This window comes from Pristis pectinata, chromosome 6 (genome assembly GCF_009764475.1).
Source record: "Pristis pectinata isolate sPriPec2 chromosome 6, sPriPec2.1.pri, whole genome shotgun sequence".
Lineage (NCBI taxonomy): Eukaryota > Metazoa > Chordata > Chondrichthyes > Rhinopristiformes > Pristidae > Pristis > Pristis pectinata.
Genome location: NC_067410.1, coordinates 111,364,008 through 111,382,446, shown reverse-complemented (window position 1 = coordinate 111,382,446; position 18,439 = coordinate 111,364,008). Strand labels below are relative to the sequence as shown.

Genomic DNA, 18,439 nt, shown 5'->3' with positions numbered 1-18,439 from the left:
CCTGAAGACCCGGCAACATTCTAGTAAATCTCCTCTGCACTCTTTCAATATTACTGATATCCTTCCTATAGTTAACCCACTATATAAGGATATAGTTAACCCACTGACACGCATGTCTTTGGGAAATCGGGGCATCCAGGGTAAACCCACAGGCAGCAGGAGAGGTCCAGATTTTCCGGCTTCCTGACCTATCCATTATTGTTTCTGTGTGGAACGGATCTGAGGCTTTGGCTGAGAGCCAAAGTCACCATTCATAACTCCCAGAGAACATCGCTGATGGGAAGGTGAGACTTCACCTGGTGCCAACGGTCTGCAGGGATAAACAGCACCTGAACTGAGATCCATCTTCACATCTGGCTACTGTTAGCCGCAGTTGGAATGTGGTCTCCAGCTCATCAGTCACTGCTCTCCAAGGAAAAATAAAGAAATATTGTTGTTCAGCCAGAACCTGGTAGTAATCCCAGCACAGCTGTAAGTGGATCGTTTATCGTTTGGTGAACATCCAATTATTTGTATTGCTGCTCTGTCACGGGCTTCTAAAGAGGAATTAAATCTCACACTCATGGAGTGAAAGGATGAAAGGCTGACCCACATTCATTTATCACTGACACTCTGGCAGCTTCAAAGCTTGTGAAGAACATACACAGACACACACACAGTTCACACTCAATCTCTCACACATACACACACATACTAATGCTAAATCACACACATACAGTTTGTACACACACACACACACACACACACACACACACACACACACACGTTCTCCCTCTCACACGAGAACCAGTAATTCTCTGAAGTAGAACTATCATCAGTGTGTAATTTCTGCCTCATTTGCTATCATGCTCTTGGGCTCACTCTCTCTTTTACATTCTCTCTCGCTCTCTCTCTTGCTCTCTGTGATTCAGAATGCTCCCTGAAGTACATGCCATCCCACACCAGTGACTGCACGCTGTGCATTTGCTCCTGCCTTCAGGAACTGACAAAACCTCTCTTTGAAAAGCACCTACAGACCATCGCCTTGTACCCCTGCCCTCACGAGGTAGAAACAGAAAAGGGAAGCAGAAGGAGGTCATTCAGCCCTCTGGGTCTACCCCACCATTCACTGATCGTGGCTGATCATCTGCTCCCACCTTCTCCACATCCTGTGATCCCTTTGCCTTGTGAAGTGTATCTCCCTCCTCCCTGAGTATATCAAAGACGGCCTCCACTGACTTCTATGGGGGGGGGGGATTTCCTCAGGTTCCCCCACCCCCCAGGGTGAATAATGTTCTGCTCACCTCGGTTCTAATGGGCAGACCCCATACCCTGAGACAGTGACCCCCAGGTCCAGACTGACTACCTTGAGGAACATCCTCCCTGTATCTAGTCGTCCAAGCCTGTTAGAATTTTATTGATCCAAGAGAGTTGTGGACGCACCCCGTCCATCACGAAAACCACCCTCCCCTCCACTGACACTTCCCACAGTTTCAGTAAAGCAGCCAGCATAATCAAAGATCCCTCCCAACCCAGTCATTCGCTCTTTTTCCTCCTCCCATTGAGCAGAAGATACAAAAGCCTGAAAGCACGTACCACCAGGCTCAAGGACAGCTTCTATCCCGCTGTTATAAGACACTTAATGGACCTCTTTCTTTCTTTTTCAATCTTATTATTAATTTTCAAATTAGTACAAAATAATATATATATAACATTATTAATTCTACATCTGGTGCAGAGAGATCAGGATAGCAAATATAACAGTTAATGTATATAATCACAAGGAGTTAAAAAAAAGTGATCTAGACCTCCTGTTCTCTTATTAAGTGAACAAATACAAAAGGAAAGATTGAAAAGAAGTGAAATTTAATTATATGAAAGAAGAACCCCAAATCAAAAATATTGATAATAAACCAAAAAAAGCAAAAACTTCAAAAAAAACTGGACTGATATTTCTTCAATTAAAAAGAGAAAAGAAACATTTCTATGTCGTCAACTTTGCCCCTCTGTATTCAAGGGTTATTGAAAGGGATCTGAGAAAGGTCAGCTTATATCATATGGAAATATTGAATAAATAGACTCCAAGCTTCCTCAAATTTAAGCGAAGGATCAACAGTGCCACTCCTAATTTTTTCTAAGTTTAAACATGCTATAGTTTGAGAAAACCACTGAAAAGTGGTGGGAGGTATTGGATCCTTCCATTTGAACAAAATGGATCGCTTGGCCATTAATGTGACAAAGGCGATCGTACGACAAGCAGAAGCAGATAAATGGTGAGATTCCATCATTGGTAATCCAAAAATTGCAGTAATAGGATGAGGTTGTAAATCAATACAGCTGAAATAATGTTAAAAATATCTTTCCAATATTTTTCCAAAAGGGGACAGGACCAAAACATATGTGTCGGGGAAGCCACCTTCGAATTACATCTGTCACATATAGGATTTATATGATGATAAAAACAGGCTAACTTGTCCTTGGACATAGGGGTCCTGAGAACCACCTTAAACTGTATCAAAGAGTGTCGAGCACATGTAGAAGATGTATTAACTAATTGAAGAATTTTCTTCCATGTCTCTGTTGGTAAAAGTATCTGGAGTTCTCCTTCCCATTCATTCTTAATTTTATCAAGTTCCTCTGGACGTATTTTCATAATCCGATCATAAATTATTGCTATCCTTTCTGATAAGGATTAAAACCTAAAATTTTTTCCGTAATTTCAATTTTATACAGTGTTGGAAAAGAAGGTAAAGTAACTTTTAAAAAATTTCTCATCTGTAAATATGGAAAAAAATGTGATCGAGGCAGACTGTGTTTATTAGACAACTGTTCAAAAGATAAAAAAACAGTTGTCAATGAATAAATCCCGAGAACATGTTATTCCTTTCATTCTCCATAAGGAAAAGGCTGAGTCAATTCGAGATGGTTGAAAGAAAAAATTAGATTGATTAGGACTTGATAAATTAAATTTATTCAATCCAAAAAATTTACGAAATTGAAACCATAGGGACCTCTTGTATGATAAAGATGGACTCTTGACCTCACAATCTACCTCGTTATGGCCTTGCACCTTATTGTCTGCCTGCACTGCACTTTCTCTGTAACTGTAACACTTTACTCTGCATTCTGTTATTGTTTTACCCTGTTACTACCTCAATGTACTGATGGAGACACGGAGACTGCAAATATTGGAATCTGGAACAACACGCCCTCCACCATCAGAACGGCCCATGAACCCATGAACACTACCTCATTATTCCTCCTTTGCACTATTTACTTATTTTTGTCACTTACAGTAATCTTTATGTCTTTATGTCTCGCACTACTGCTGCCGCAAAACAACACATTTCACAACATACTGTATGTCAGTTTTAATAAATCTGACTCTGATTCCCACGCTGCCCTATCTGTCCTCGGCCTCCTCCACTGCCAGTGTGAGGCCACACATAAACTAGAGGAACAGCCCCTCATACTCCCCCTGGGCAGCCTACATCCCGAGGGCATAGAACATGGAACACTACAGCACAGTACAGGCCCTTCGGCCCACAATGTTGTGCCGACATTTTATCCTGCTCTAAGATCTATCTAACCCTTCCCTCCCACATAGCCCCCATTTCTCTATCACTCATGTACCTAAGAGTCTCTTAAATGTCCCTAATGTATCTGCCCCCACAACCTCTGCCGGCAGTGTGTTCCACGCACCCACCACTCTCTGTGTAAAAAACTTACCCCGACATCCCCCTTATACCTTCCTCCAATCACCTTAAAATTATGCCCCCTCGTGTTGGCATGGACACTGAATTTTCCAACTTCCGGTAACCTGCTCCCCCTCTATCCCTTTTCCCTCTCCTCCTGACCCACCTCACCCACACACCCCTCCCACTGGGTCCCCTCCCCCCCACTGTTCCCACCTGCCCTCCCCACCTCCCTCACTTGGTTCCAGGCTCCAGCTTCCCCTCCCATCAGATCCCACCATCTGCAGCCCCCCGTCACCCCCCCACCTCTCACCTCCCGGCCTCTGTCGCTGTTCCCACCCTCCCCCCCCCCCATCTGCCCGTCACCCCTCCTCACCTGGATCCACCCATCACCTGCCAGCTCCTGCCCCGCCCCGTCCCCCTCACCTCTTTACACTGGCCATCTCCCCTGTCTTTCAGTCCAGATGAAGGGTCTCGACCCGAAACGTTGACTGTCCATTTCCCTCCACAGATGCTGCCTGACCCACTGGGTCCCTCGAAACACTATGGAACGATCTGTATGGATGGCACGCAGACAAAGTTTTTCACTGTATCTCAGTACACGTGACAATAATATGCCAATTACCAGTTAATTGACCCAATCTCTCTGCCTGTGGAAGGTACCTGACACTCGCTTCACCTAATAACGTTCTGTCCCTACTCGTGATAATTCAACAGCTCTTCTGCACAAACTCTCCAGTGCCTTTGAGTTTCCACCATGCCCCACAGTTAGTTCTGGGAACTCCTGGATAACCACTGTGGGCACTCGACATGGAACAAACCCAGAATAACTACGGACATAAAGAGTTCACGAGCAGAGACGGTGACAGAAAAATGTCGTCAACGCAGAATTATTTTGTGGAGGGAGGACTTGTGTTAGTGAGAGGACTTTCTCGTTGACTCTGTTGAATGCTTTGCCACCACAGGTTTGTCCCAATCTACAGAGGACCGAGCCACACCTACAAGGTGCAGAAGCTGATGGAATCCACCAGTTACAGTTTCCGAATCCAGGCAGTGAGTGAGGCCGGCGAGGGACCCTTCTCGGAGGTGTACCTCTTCAGCACCACCAAATCACTGCCCCCTGCTGTCAAAGGTCAGTCTCAAGGGAAAAGGTTAGGAACCGGCCACAACGCATTACTTGTGAAGGGGGATGGAGGGGTGCACTGACGGAGACCTCTGGTGCAATGAAGGGGTGTGAGAGGTTAGATGTCTGGAGGGGTGTCTGGACAGTGCACAGTGTGCCTGTAGTTGGGAGTGGGGAGTGCACAGTGTGCCTGTAGTGGGGAATGAACAGTGTGCCTGTAGCAGTGAGTGAACCGTGTGGCTGTAGTTGGGAGTGGAGAATGAACAGTGTGCCTGTAGCAGGAAGTGAACAGTGTGCCTGTAGCGGGGAGTGAACAGTGTGCCTGTAGCAGGAAGTGAACAGTGTGCCTGTAGTGGGGAGTGAACAGTGTGCCTGTAGCAGGAAGTGAACAGTGTGCCTGTAGCGGGGAGTGAACAGTGTGCCTGTAGCAGGAAGTGAACAGTGTGCCTGTAGTGGGGAGTGAACAGTGTGCCTGTAGCAGGAAGTGAACAGTGTGCCTGTAGCGGGGAGTGAACAGTATGCCTGTAGCGGGGAATGAACAGTGTGCCTCCCCCCTCTGTGCAAGCAAAACACCTGACTGTGGTCAGTGGAGGGAGGGTCCCAGGTGTACATGTCGCACCTCCCTCGCGGGAACTCCCACCCCTTCTGCTGATTCACACTTACCGTCCCTCCACACACCCAGCTCTCCGACTGTGCCGTGCGCGGGTGTAGCGGGAGATTCTGAGGGGAGGTACTGACTGGCGCTTTACATGGTTGGTTTCCAGCCCCGCGCATCACTCAGCTGGAAGGAAGCACGTGCGAGGTCTCGTGGGAAGGAATCCCGCCAATGAGAGGTGACCCCATCGGTTACATCCTCCAGGTCACAGTCGGAAGGGAGCTGGACTACAAACAGGTCAGTGTTGGGGCAATGGGAAGGGGTGTGGAGCGGGAGAGTAGATTGGGTCAGAGAGGAGTTTGAAGGGGTAGATCACCCTGGTGGTACATTGATGGGCTCACATTGTGAACACAATGCCCTGGGTCAAAACTAGAGAGAGATGGGGACAAGATGGCGTGTACCACCAGGCTCAAGCACAGCTTCTATCCCACTGTTATCAGACCCTTGAACAGACCTCTCATACACTAAAAGATGAACTGGCAGGAGATACAAAAGCGTGAAAGCACGTACCACCAGGCTCAAGGACAGCTTCTATCCCGCTGTTATAAGACTATTGAATAGTTCATTAGTATGATAAGATGGACTCTTGACTTCACAATCTACCTCGTTTTGACCTTGGACCTTATTGTCTGCCTGCGCTGCACTTTCTCTGTAACTGTAACACTTTATTCTGCGTCCTGGTTTCTTTTTACTACCTCAATCTACTTATGTATGGAATCAGAGGCAGATTTATTATCACTGACTTACATGATGTGAAATTTGTTTTTTTTGCATCAGCAGTACAGTACAAAGACTTAAAATTACTATAAATTACACAAATAAATAAATAGAGCCAAAAAAAAGGAATAGCAAGGTAGTGTTCATGGGTTCACAGACCATTCAGAAATCTGATGGCGGAGGGGAAGAAGCTGTTTCCTGAATTGTTGAGTGTGGGTCTTCAGGCTAATGGCAAGCAAAGGAAGTTTTTAACTGTATCTTAGTACATGTGACATTAAACCATTGCCACATCAACCCTTCCATTGGCAAATAGCCAAATTAACTCTCTAAACTTCTGCATTTGGAAGTTGAGAGATCTGGTGCACCTCATGAGCACTGAATACTGACCAGGCATCAGATCGGAGTGTTGAGAGGACTTGCTGGGGTCAATGGCAAGAATGTCTCGCCTGGCTGGAGTGGAGGGTTAGAACAAGGAGGCAGCATCCGAAAACCAGGGCCAGGGAAGGTATCGGGGAGGGTTCCCTCACACACGACACTGGACCTCTCTCCTCTTGGGCCATTGGATACTTAGGGTTCAGTGGATACTGTGACACTGTTATTGTTTTACCCTGTACTACCTCAATGCACTGTGTAATGAATTGATCTGTCTGAGCGGTGTGCAAGACAAGTTTTTCACTGTACCTCAGTACATGTGACAATAATAAACCAATTCCCATACTTCAGGGAGCCATGGATCCAGAGGTTGTTGGAGAGAAAATCGGTGTTAACGTTTCAGGATTAACCTTCAAGAGACATCTATCTGAAAGCCAACTCTCTCCTTCCACACAGAGTATTTGCAGCACTAACTGTTTCATTTCAGATTTCCAGCAGCTGCAGTGTTTCGCTGTTCAAGCAGGAGTTTCACAGAACAGTACAGCACAGGAACAGGCCCTTTGGCCCACAATATCTGTGCTGGCCATGATGCCAATCCAAACTAATCCCTTCTGCCTGCTCGGGGTCCATATCCCTCTGTTCCCTGCCTGTTCATGTACCTGTCTAGCTGCCTTTCAGACGCCACTATCCTGCCTCCACCTGTCAGCCCGTTCCAGGCACCCACTGCTCTCTGTGTAAAAAAAACTTGCCTCATAAATCTCCTTTAGACTTTCACCCTCCCACCATTAAGCCATGCTCTCTAGTGTTTACTCTATGACTCTATAAATGCACACAAATGGGACAAGCTTGGAGGGCAACATGGTCGGCATGGATGAGTTGGGCAGAAGGGCCTATTTCCGTGCTGTATTACTTTATGACTATGATGTTTGACATTTTCTCCTTGGGAAAGAGACTCTTGACTATCTACCCTATCTATACCTCTCATAATTTCATAAACCTCTATCAGGTCTCCCCTCAGCCTCTGACACACCAGAGAAAACAACCCAAGTTTGTCCAACCTCTCCTTATAGCTGATACTCTCCAATCCAGGCAGCATCCTGGTGAACCTTTTCTGGTACCTCTCCAAAGCCTCCACATCCTTCCTGTAATGGGGTGACCAGAACTGCACGCAACACTCCAAGTGTAGCCTGACCAAAGTTTTAAACAGCTGCAACGTGACTTCCTGACTGTTAAACCCAATGCCCGACCAATGAAGGCCAGCGTGCCGTATGCCTTCCTCACCACCGGATCTACTTCCCTGTTGTGCTCGGAGGGAACGGCGTGGTTGGATCTGCACAAGGGGTTGAATCGCCAACTGTCCATGGGAGGAGGGAGAGCAGAAAATGGTGTCAGGTGTGTTGCACCAGCCACAGACACACTAAATCGAATTAGGAGTCTGGAGCCATGACAAAGCATCTCGACTTCCCTGCTGTGGGACACTGAAGGCTGGAGGGTGTGTATTAGGGAGGAAATACATTTAGTGTGCATTGTCTGTTGCTATGGCAATGGCACCCACACAAAACCTTTACCAGCATCAATTCCTCACCCGTAGTACACAATAGTTAGGAGACCAGAACGTGTTCAAGGCTGTCAACAAGTGTTCTCCGAGCTCCAGAGAGAGAATAGAGCTGCCTGTTTACTTGTTCCCAGGTATTGATTGCCACCAGACAGGAAGGGGAACTAATGCAAGCCCACCAGCCTCCTGAACCAGGGGAACATCCTTGCTGATGGTGAAAGCCATATCTTTATTCAGCAAGAGACAATTCATTTGTTTTGTTTAATTCCATTTAACTTTGGTGATTGACTCCACAATGGCAATGATTTCTCCCCAGTCTCGGTTCCTTACCATGCACAGTGGCACAGTTGGTAGAGCCACTGCCTCCAAGCGCCAGAGACCAGGGTTCAATCCCCGCCTCGGGCACTGTCTGTGTGGAGTTTACACGTTCTCCCTGTGACCGTGTGTTATAACCTGGAACAGTACAGCACAGGACAGGCCCTTCAGCCCGCGATGTTGTGCCGAACTAATTAAACCAATGACTCCTAATTAATCTAATTCCTCTTCCCCGCGCATTGACCATATCCCTCCCTTCTCTGCACGTTCATGTAACTATCTAAGACCCTCTTAAATACTCCTCTGCTCTCTGCCTTCACCACCACCCCCGGCAGCGCATTCCAGACACCCACCACTCTCTGTGTAAAATACCTGTCTCCCACATCTCCTTTGTACTTTCCCCTCTTATCTTAAATACATGCCCTCTAGTACAAGACATTTCAATGCTGGGAAACATATACTGGGCGTCCACTCCACCTATGCCTTGCATAATTTTTTAAACTTCTGTCAAATCTATGACTTCACCAGTTATTGTGTTGTTTGCAAAATACAGATCACCTACCTCCTCACCCAAGTCATCTAGATATATTACAAACAATAAAAATCCCTGCTCCAATCCCTGCAGCGCCACTGGGCTCAGACCTCCAGTCAGTAAAACACCACTCCACCACAACACTCTGCCTCCTGTCACCAGGCCAATTTTGGATCTCATTTCCATGTACCTGTCTAAGTTCCTTTTAAACACTGTAATTGTACCCGCCTCTACCACTTCCTCTCGCAGCTCGTCCCATGTAGCCATCACCCTCAAAAACTTGACCCTCAGGTCCCCTTTAAGTCTTTCCCCTCTCACCTTAAGAATCCGAATCAGGTTTATTATCACTGACATATGTGGGGAAATTTGTTGTTTTGTGGCAGCAAAAGATATGAAGACATAAGAATCACTATAAGTTACAAAAAAAGATAAATAGTGCAATAACGAGGTGGTGTTCATGGGTTCATGGACCGTTCAGAAATCTGATGGCGGAGGGGAAGAAGCTGTTCCTGAATCGTTGAGTGTAGGTCTTCGGGTTCCTATACCTCCTCCCCATTGGTTGTAACGAGGAGAGAACATCCATGTCCCGGATGGTGAGGGTCCTTAGTGATGGATGCTGCCTTCTTGAGGCGCCGCCTCTTGAAGATGTCCTCGATGGTGGGGAGGGTTGTGCTCGTGATGGAGCTGGCTGAGTCTACAACCCTCTGCAGCCTCTTGTGATCCTGTGCATTGGAGCCTCCATACCAGGCGGTGATGCAACCAGCTCTCCACCGTACATCTATAGAAATTTGCAAGAGTTTTTAATGCCATCCCAAATCTCCTCAAACTCCCAATGAAGTAGAGCCTACGCCCTCTAGTTTTAGACTCCCCTACCCTGAGGAAAAGACCGTGACCATCCACCTTATCTATGCCTCTCATGATTTTTATAAACCTCAGTCTGCTTCGCTCCGGGGAAAACAGTCCCAGCCTGTCCAGTCTCTTCTAATACCGCAAGCCCCCCCAGTCCCGGTAACATGTTTGTGAATCTTTTCTGCACCCTTTCCAACTTAATGACGTCCTTCCAAGATTTCCAAAGAGTTTTATAGATGGCAGAGAACTTCTGAAGAGTAGGAAGGATGGCATGTAATGGCCACACAAACTGCACTGTGATCATGACCAGACATTGTGATGTTGATTGGGAGTAAATATTGACTATTAGACAGCAGAGAGGGTTGGGGAATTCTCCCCGGATCTCATTGGAACAGTTGGGTAAGATCCTTTGATGGGGGGGGGGTGGGGGAGACAAGTTCTCGGTTTAAATTCAGGACCTCGACTACGATGCTCCGTCAGTACTGCACTGTGAATGACAACCAAGACTTTTATGCTCAAGTCTCTGAAGTTGTACTCGAACCCTCAACCTACCGAAGAAATGACCTTCAAACCCAATGAGCAACAGCCAACAAACAGGCATAAATGCGTCCCGAGCAGCAGCTAGACAAAGGCACAAAACACAATGCTGGAGGAACTCAGCAGGTCAGGCAGCATCTGTGGAGGGAAACGGACAGTCAAGGTTTTGGGTCGAGACCTTTCATTCAGGGTCTCGTTCATTCACTTGACCCCAGACTTCGACCGTCTGTTTCCCACCACAGACGCTGCCCGACCCACTGAGCTCTTCCAGCAGTTTGTCGATTGCTCCAGATTCCAGCATCTGCGGTCTCCTGTGTCTGCAGCTTTACAAAGGAGCTGTTCGGTACCAAGTCAATAATTGATCTCAGCCTGAGAACACACAAAAACCTCGAAAGAGATTCGAGTCTCATTGGAATCATTTTGTGCTCTCTTTTGCAATTTTCAGTCGGGGTCTGAATTGAAAAGCATTTACAGAGGCCTTCAGGCATTTGATTCACCGTGTGCATCACCCTATGTGCCTGCTCTGTACATCCTCATTTTGTTCCCATGAGAAAGAACATTGACGGTCTAAAAGATCACATTCTGTACTCTGCTTTCGTAGTCTGTGACACATGTTTACAATAAGCCTGTAATTAAAGTAATTAGCATTTGCATGTGCTAGCTCTAACCAGTGCTTATGTAAAACATGGCTAGCCATAAATAATAGCAAAACCACATGTACAACAATATACATTTTGTTGTGGGGAGAGAGCGGGGTGGTGGGATCAGTGTGGGAACTGATACAGGGCTGCGGGGAGAGAGCGGGGCGGTGGGATCAGTGTGGGAGCTGATACAGGGCTGCGGGGAGAGAACGGGGCAGGGGATTAGTTAGGAGACTGATACAGGGCTGTGGGGAGAGAACGGGGCAGGGGATTAGTTAGGAGACTGATACAGGGCTGTGGGGAGAGAACGGGGCAGGGGATTAGTTAGGAGACTGATACAGGGCTGTGGGGAGAGAACGGGGCAGGGGATTAGTTAGGAGACTGATACAGGGCTGTGGGGAGAGAACGGGGCAGGGGATTAGTTAGGGGACTGATACAAGGCTGTGGGGACAGAGCGGGGCAGTGGGATTAGTTTTCTGAAGGTCCGGTACAGAAGACTGACCTATGAGCTGATGGTCCTGCCTCTCCATTACTAACCAAGGTGTTTCCTCCGCTCGCCCGACAGGTGTACAAGGGGGAGGACACAACTTTCCAGATCTCAGGCCTCCAGACCAACACGGACTACCGGTTCCGGGTCTGCTGCTGCCGCCACTGCCGAGACCTGTCGCAGGAGCTGACCGGACCATTCAGCCCCTCCGCCATCTTCACACTGCGGCGGAAGGAGCCCTCCCCGGCCGGTGAACTGCGAACTGTAGAAGCAGCCCAAGTGCGCAGCGTGATGGCCAGCGACGAGCAGTTTGCCGCCCTCATCCTTGCCGGATTTGCTAGTTTATCCATTTTCATCGCTTTTATTTTACAGTACTTCATCGTGAAGTGACAAAGGAGGAAGCAAGGAAAGTCACACTCATAATTCTTGAGGTATAAACTTAGCTGCATACTAGTGCCAGCAGAGCTCATTTGACTATTCCTTTGTTGACTTGCTATTAATCATTCTTTTATTTTTAATTTTGATATTGATTTCTTTTTTTTTTAATTTCCTCTCTCGTTCACCTCCCAGTCAAGCTGCCAAAGTTCCTCTCTCAGCAGTTCTCCAGGGTGGGTTGAGGATGAGCAAACCACACTGGCTCCTCGAGGCACCTTCTCGGGCAGGGACCCAGTGGTTGCCCCCCCGCCCTCCGTCACCCGGTGCTCTCCCCCGAAAGGGGGGGGAGCGGCGTCTGCGAGCAGGCTGGAACCAGCCAATCCTGTGGCCTCTGCTCGCGAGCCGTTTGCATTTTTTATACATATATATAGATATATAAATATATATTTTTAAGTAAAATTTTCACACTGGGGGTAGGTCAAGGCAGGAGAGGGCAAGCCTTAAATCCTTCCGCGCTGGATGGGAGGGTTGGAGCCCATTTATGAGACACTCAGAGAGTGTGGGAAGCACTGTTGTCGGTGGTGGGACGGAGGGGGCTTTGACCCACCCGTCTCTCCTGGGGACTCTGGGCACACTGTCGCCACTTGAATTCCACGGCATTGTGGGGGGCGGGGGGAGCCTTATTACTGTAATGGCGCCAGGCCGGGCTTCCTGTTCGCCAGCGGCAGAGGTGAGCGGTGCTCTGGGTGTTTGGTTGCTTGGAGGCGGAATGGGGGTGGGAGTGGACTGAGGGGGAGGTGGACGAGTTGTGTGGTGTGGACCCACCCTATCTCTCACGCACCTTGCCACCTGAAGCCCAATGAGAGTCTCAATCCATGGGTGGGGGGAGAGCTTTGCCATTAAGGTCCAAGCTGCCATTTGCCGCCTCAGTTTAAGTGCCTCATTGTCTAACCAGGTGCCCGGTCCTGTCCCGCGTACAGCCCTCCACCTCCTCCACAAGCTCTCCACTGCTCGCAATGATCACCAACCCCTCCCCTCAGAGATCCAGCTGCCCACTGCCAGGTTTCAACACTGCCATTAAACGGGGGTGGGGGGTGGGGTGGACAGGGAGGAGGGGAGCTCCCCCACTGCCAGCCAGCCCCCCTCCCCACTGCCAGCCATCCTCCCTCCCCTCCCGTTCTGTGCTCCTCTTGTCCCCCCTTCGCGGGCTGCCACCTTCACCCTTGCACGTTACTCCAGCGGTACGATCCGCAGGGACTCGACGCCCAGTCGACGTTGGGGAGGCTGGGACGGGTACGAGGTGCTGCGGTCAACCTCGGTAGCTCTGGGATCCTCAGGCAAAGTGAGCAATGGTGTGTGGAGGTTGGGGTAGGAAGGATGTCCATCCCTGGATCCCATTACCCAAGATATTAGATGAGGGTAAGTCGTACACCCCGTGACTCTCCTTATTGAACAGCACGACACTGAACCCTCTTGTCTCATGCACAGCAAATTGGAGCTTGGGTGAGGACGTCAATGGTACTTGGGTGAAGTATTTTTACGGATCAGCAGGGAGGGGTTGGGGAGCAGGGAACCTCAAAGAGAAACAGCCTTGTGTCTTTGAGAGTTACTCTGACCCCTGACTCAGATCTCCAGCTAGTCCGTTGTTGTACGAGCCAAAGCACGACTGGGCTTGTAAAGCAGCAACGTCCGCCCTTTGGTTTCGGTTTTTGAGTGGCATCGAAGGAATCAGCGCAGATGCCCTGTTTTGGAATTGGGCAGCAAGGAGCTATCCCAGCATGCATTTAGCTGGCATTGGCCCCTGATTGATGGAAGAACATCAATCCTTTGATGGTGCGGACCTGCCTTTGGATGTGTTTTATCACCAGTAAAGGCTACCGGTCGTGCAGTCCCGTGAGAGAGCAGACTGAAAGGATATCATTGTTTGCACTTTATCTTGTTTCTGCTTTGTCTGCTCCAGACCCGGCCTTAGAAACTGAAGGGGAAGGGGGAATTCTCCTGGATCTCTTCAGAACAGTTGGGTGGGATCTTCCCTGTCTTCCTGAGGTGGGTGGGAGGGACAGGGAGACAGATCCTCAGTTTAAATTCAGGACCTCAAGTACGGTGCTCCCACAGTACTGCACTGGGGATAACAACCACGATTATTGTTCTCATGTCTCTGAAGCGGGACTCGAACCCTCGAACTACCGAAGAACTGATCTTCAAGCCCACTGAGCAACAGCCAACAAGTGTGCACTCCAACTCCAGAACAAGGTCCTAAAATACTCAGCACCCACACAGCACAGCAAATTCCCATAGAATCATGCGCAAAAACAGGCCTTTTGGCCCACCGAGTCCATACTGACCATTGATGGCCAACGCTTCCCTGAGAAGTGGGGCTTGTGGTAGGAAGGAGGTTGGACACCAGCTTAGACTTTGGCTTTGGAGAGCTTGGTTCAGCACACCTTAAAGTTTTTGTATTCACCCATTGTTTTGGGATGTGAGCATCAGTGACATCACCTATTGGTCATCCCTATGGGCCAATGTTGACCAGCCATAAGGTCCAACTTTTAGTGAATCTCAGTCTACTTCCTACAGAGTTGGGAGCTAATTATCTCATCCAGAGTGGTCACAAGAAGATGAATACTTATTGGCAAGTAAGACCGCCCAGAACGCTCTCTGAAAGAGAACCCGACTGGTCCCTGTCTTATCTCCGTCACTGTGTGTGGGACTGTGCTTTAAACCCTTCTCTCCTCAACTTGTACCATGATCTGTCTCACAGGCAATTGTATCTCAGTCTCCTCACCAACCACCTTCACTCGGATTGATCCCAACACAGCAAGTCTTGAGAGTAACAAAGTCCCAGGGAGCAGCACAGTGGCACGGCCATTAGTTCCTAGCCCGATCCTGACTCCAGGTTCAGTCTGTGTGCATGGAGTTTGCACATTCTCCCTGTGGGTTTCTCCCGGGTGCTCTGGTTCCCTCCCACACCCCAAAGACGTGTGAGGCTGGTAGGTCAACTGACCACTGTACATTGTCCCTATCGGCAGAAAGATTGAACGTGGAGTCGGTGGGCATGTGAGAGAGAGAACAAGTGCCAGGGATACTGGGAAATAAGAGAAGGAAGGAGGCTGATAGGATTGCTCTGCTAGGAGCTAAGATGGGCTGAATAGACTCCTGTGTTGTAGTAGGAGGTTGTGATCAGTCTGGGACAGAGTTATGAACCCCCCAGCCCCACTTATTTTGTACTGAACCTCAATTTTTATTTATAAATGTGATGTGCTTTATTCTGGTGCATTGGAGGGATGACATGGAGGTTCGAAAGGTCTCATATCGATCCAGTTTCTATTCCCTTCTCTCTGACCCCAAGACTATGCTTCCTCCAGAGCATCAGATCTGGAATAACTGGCCGGGAACTTCTCCTGGAGCTGCTGCCTTTCCAGCCCCAGAAACCTTGGAACTTGACTTCCTTGTGAGAGTTAAACCCCTCAGGGAAGGGGTCTGGGGCTGGACTGACCTGCAATGGACTCTTGCAAAGTTAAGTTGGGGGTGGGGGGAGTGAACTTTGTCTGATCACAGACAAAGTTCAAGGAGGGGTTCAAACACCAGGTATTATAGTTCACCTCACCGGCACAGGTGTCATTGTTAAAGGCCCATCAGCCCAGTTCTAGAAGGCCAATCGTGCCAGCTGATTGTAGCTGAAGACCCACATTCCCAGGATCATTGCTGCCCCCGTCCCAAACCAGAACAACGGCTGGCTTTTCCTCAACATGACTTTCTCCCTCTTTCCTATGTTAGTCCTCAGGCTCTTACTTTGTGTGTGTCCCTCTCTCTGAATGTCCGACTCTCTCCCTATTGGTTGACTGTCTCTTTCTATTCGTCTAATTGTTCTCTCCCCCTCTCTCCTCCCCTTCCCCCTCTACCCCTCCACTCTCTCAGCCCCCCCTCCCACACTCTCCCTCTCCCCCTCCTTCCTCTCTCCCCCTCCTCCCCATGCCCCTCATCATCCTCCCCCTCCCCCTCCCACCTCTCACCCATCTCTCCCTACCCTCTCTCCCTCTCCCCCCCACCCTCTCCCCCTCTCTCCCACTCCCTCCATCTGTCTGACTATCTTTTTCTCTCTCTAAATGCATGTCTCCCTCTCTACCTCCTCCTCTGCCTCTCTCTAATCCAGTCCCCTTCACTGGACTCTTCTGAAGCTCCATCCATGTAAGTGGGACGGACTTGGGGAGGGGGGCACAAAGGGCCTGTAAACGTATAAGTGAATGGGTTCAGGGAACGTGGCAGCACTAGTCTTCACCATCACTGTACCTACAAGGCCCTGGTTCTGTCAGTCACACACCGCCTACCCCAGTTACAGGCGTGAGGTTGTCAACATGTCGGAACTACGGAGCCGGGCTGTGGGGGAACGAAGGGGTAGAGGTTGTGTGTTGAAAGCTTTGCATCACAAACGTCAACCCAAAAGAGCAGGAAGAGGTGACCACCCACTCTGGATGCATTTTGAGATAGTTTCAGGGGTGAAAACCAAAAAAATCAGAGGAGAAGGCTGCTAGATTCCAGCCCACACTCTGTAAGCTGCATCTCCTCTCCCCCCTGGCCAAGCTCGAGACTGGGGAAAGGATTCCAGCATTTAGTTCATTTCTTATTTATACTTTCTATTGCATTCAGTACTTTAAATGAAAAAAGCCAATTACAGTGCAATCCTGTTATTTATTGCAAGTGTGCTTATTTACTCATGTAAGTTTTCTCTGGGTCACATTGCTGTTTATTTTGTTGTGTGTCTGTTTTCGAATTGTTCCTATTTTAGAAGTTCCTTGCCATAGGTGTCTCTAGGTTCTAGTTACGTTACGCTTTGGATCTCAAATGCAGAGAGATTTTATTTTCTATCTCATGTTAGTGCACATGTGCGTACGCACGTGTGTTTGTGTGTCCTTGTGTTTGTGTGTGCGTGCGTGCGTGCAAAGATCACCAAAAGCATTAATCGTGAATGAAATGTTTACACATAGCCAGGCTAGTAACTTTTTTTTTGCATGTGTTTTGGGGGAGTGGGAAAAGTTTTATCCCCATCAAACTGCGAAGATCATCGATGTGCCTGCACATCCAGATGTATCTGCAGGTCACAGCCATGGAGGGGTTGGGGGAAACGGGGCACAAACCCTGGTGTTCATGACCTGAGGTTATGCCTCTCCTCTTAATGTGATTTTCCTCTCCCCCAAATCGTCATAGGTGGTTCTGCCCTTCAGACTATCAGTTGATGTAGCAAAATATTAGACCTGATTTATAGTTAATTTCTTGCTGTCTTTTCCATTATTTACGGGCTCAGCTTGGTAAAACAGTCATGACAAATAGTTACATTTCAGCAATTTTTTTTTGAATTAAGGATAATCCTCTATTACCAAAGCATCAGGCTTGTCCGCTTTAACCTTTTTTTTAATTTAAATTGTTATTTGTGTTTTGTGAAACTTGCTTTTAATAGTGTTTGAGGTCCTTCATATACATGGCATTCATAGTCTTCAAATGAACATAAAGTGTCGTCGTTATAGAAAAAAATGGACTCTTTTAGAACCTCGTTCCTGCGTTCCATCAAAGCTTGCTTCCATCAAACGCCATAAGCACTCAACACTACAATTCTGTCTCATTTTCCATTCCTACTCAGCCTGAATCGGTTTGATTCTTGAGATTATGCTGTGGGATTCTGGTAAATAAGGTGTTAACACACATTGCCTGAAATTCCTGCCGTCTCCCTATCGGTTAACACAGCCGATAGAATGGCGAGGAGAAATCTTTCAGACAGATTTTATTTTGTTCAAATAATAACTTGTTCTTGGGATGCTGTGAGAGTCTCACTTGTTGACTGCCCAGCATTAAAGTCGTCACTCCTGGCATCACACAGCATGATTACTCAGACGTCACACCGTCTCTCCGCCCCTTCCCTGCCCCTGCCCCTGCATCAATGAGCAGCGCTGCTGCTTTGCGATTCCAACTCTTCTTCCCCTACAGCAATGCAGCTCCTCGAAAAATAATCCTGACAAGTTAAATGCCTCTCTTTTACCTCAAGTGTTGAACATACATTCCAAACTTTTCATTAAAATGGTAAATAGAAATGAAATCATAAGCATTTGTATTGTAAATTTTAGATTATTTCATAAGCATTATATAAAACTGTCGTATCAATTTTAATGTATAGATTTTGCAAATACTACCCGATGTATGTAAGACTAAACCTATCTGTAGCGTATATATGTAATATATTTATGCCCAAATAAATGTTTTAATTCTTTCTGGTATTACATAGCGCCTTGTTTGATTGTGTTGTCATGCTCACTGATGCTGTTGGTTCTCAGCCGAAGGTTCCAGCCTTTAAGGACCAATCTTCTAATCTACTGGGTGTTGCTCTCAGCTTATAACCCTCCCCTCTGCCCTCACCGCATGATACACATCGCCCAGGCACAAAGGTTCCAGCTTGATAGTGGTGGATAGACACATCGTTTCTCCTAGACACAGACGATCTTCAATTCATTGGCACCAATCAGCATCCTGGCCATGTATTCCCTCCACCACTGACACACAGTGGCTGCAGTGTGTGCTGTCTGTAGCATGCACTGCAGTTACCCACCCAGGCTCTTCC

At 47.9% G+C, this 18,439-nt stretch overlaps 1 protein-coding gene across 2 annotated transcripts in view; it reads left to right on the top strand.

Moving 5' to 3' along the window:
- fndc3ba (fibronectin type III domain containing 3Ba) overlaps window positions 1-18,085 on the top strand; it is a 347,890-nt gene extending 329,805 nt beyond the window's left edge. For both annotated transcript variants that reach the window (XM_052018781.1, XM_052018780.1), the window contains exons 24-26: window positions 4,640-4,806; window positions 5,562-5,689; window positions 11,536-18,085. In XM_052018781.1, the coding sequence (XP_051874741.1) occupies window positions 4,640-4,806; window positions 5,562-5,689; window positions 11,536-11,847 (607 nt within the window). In that variant the 3' untranslated portion in view covers window positions 11,848-18,085. The remainder of the gene's footprint in view (window positions 1-4,639; window positions 4,807-5,561; window positions 5,690-11,535) is intronic.
- The last annotated feature ends 354 nt before the right edge of the window (window positions 18,086-18,439 follow it).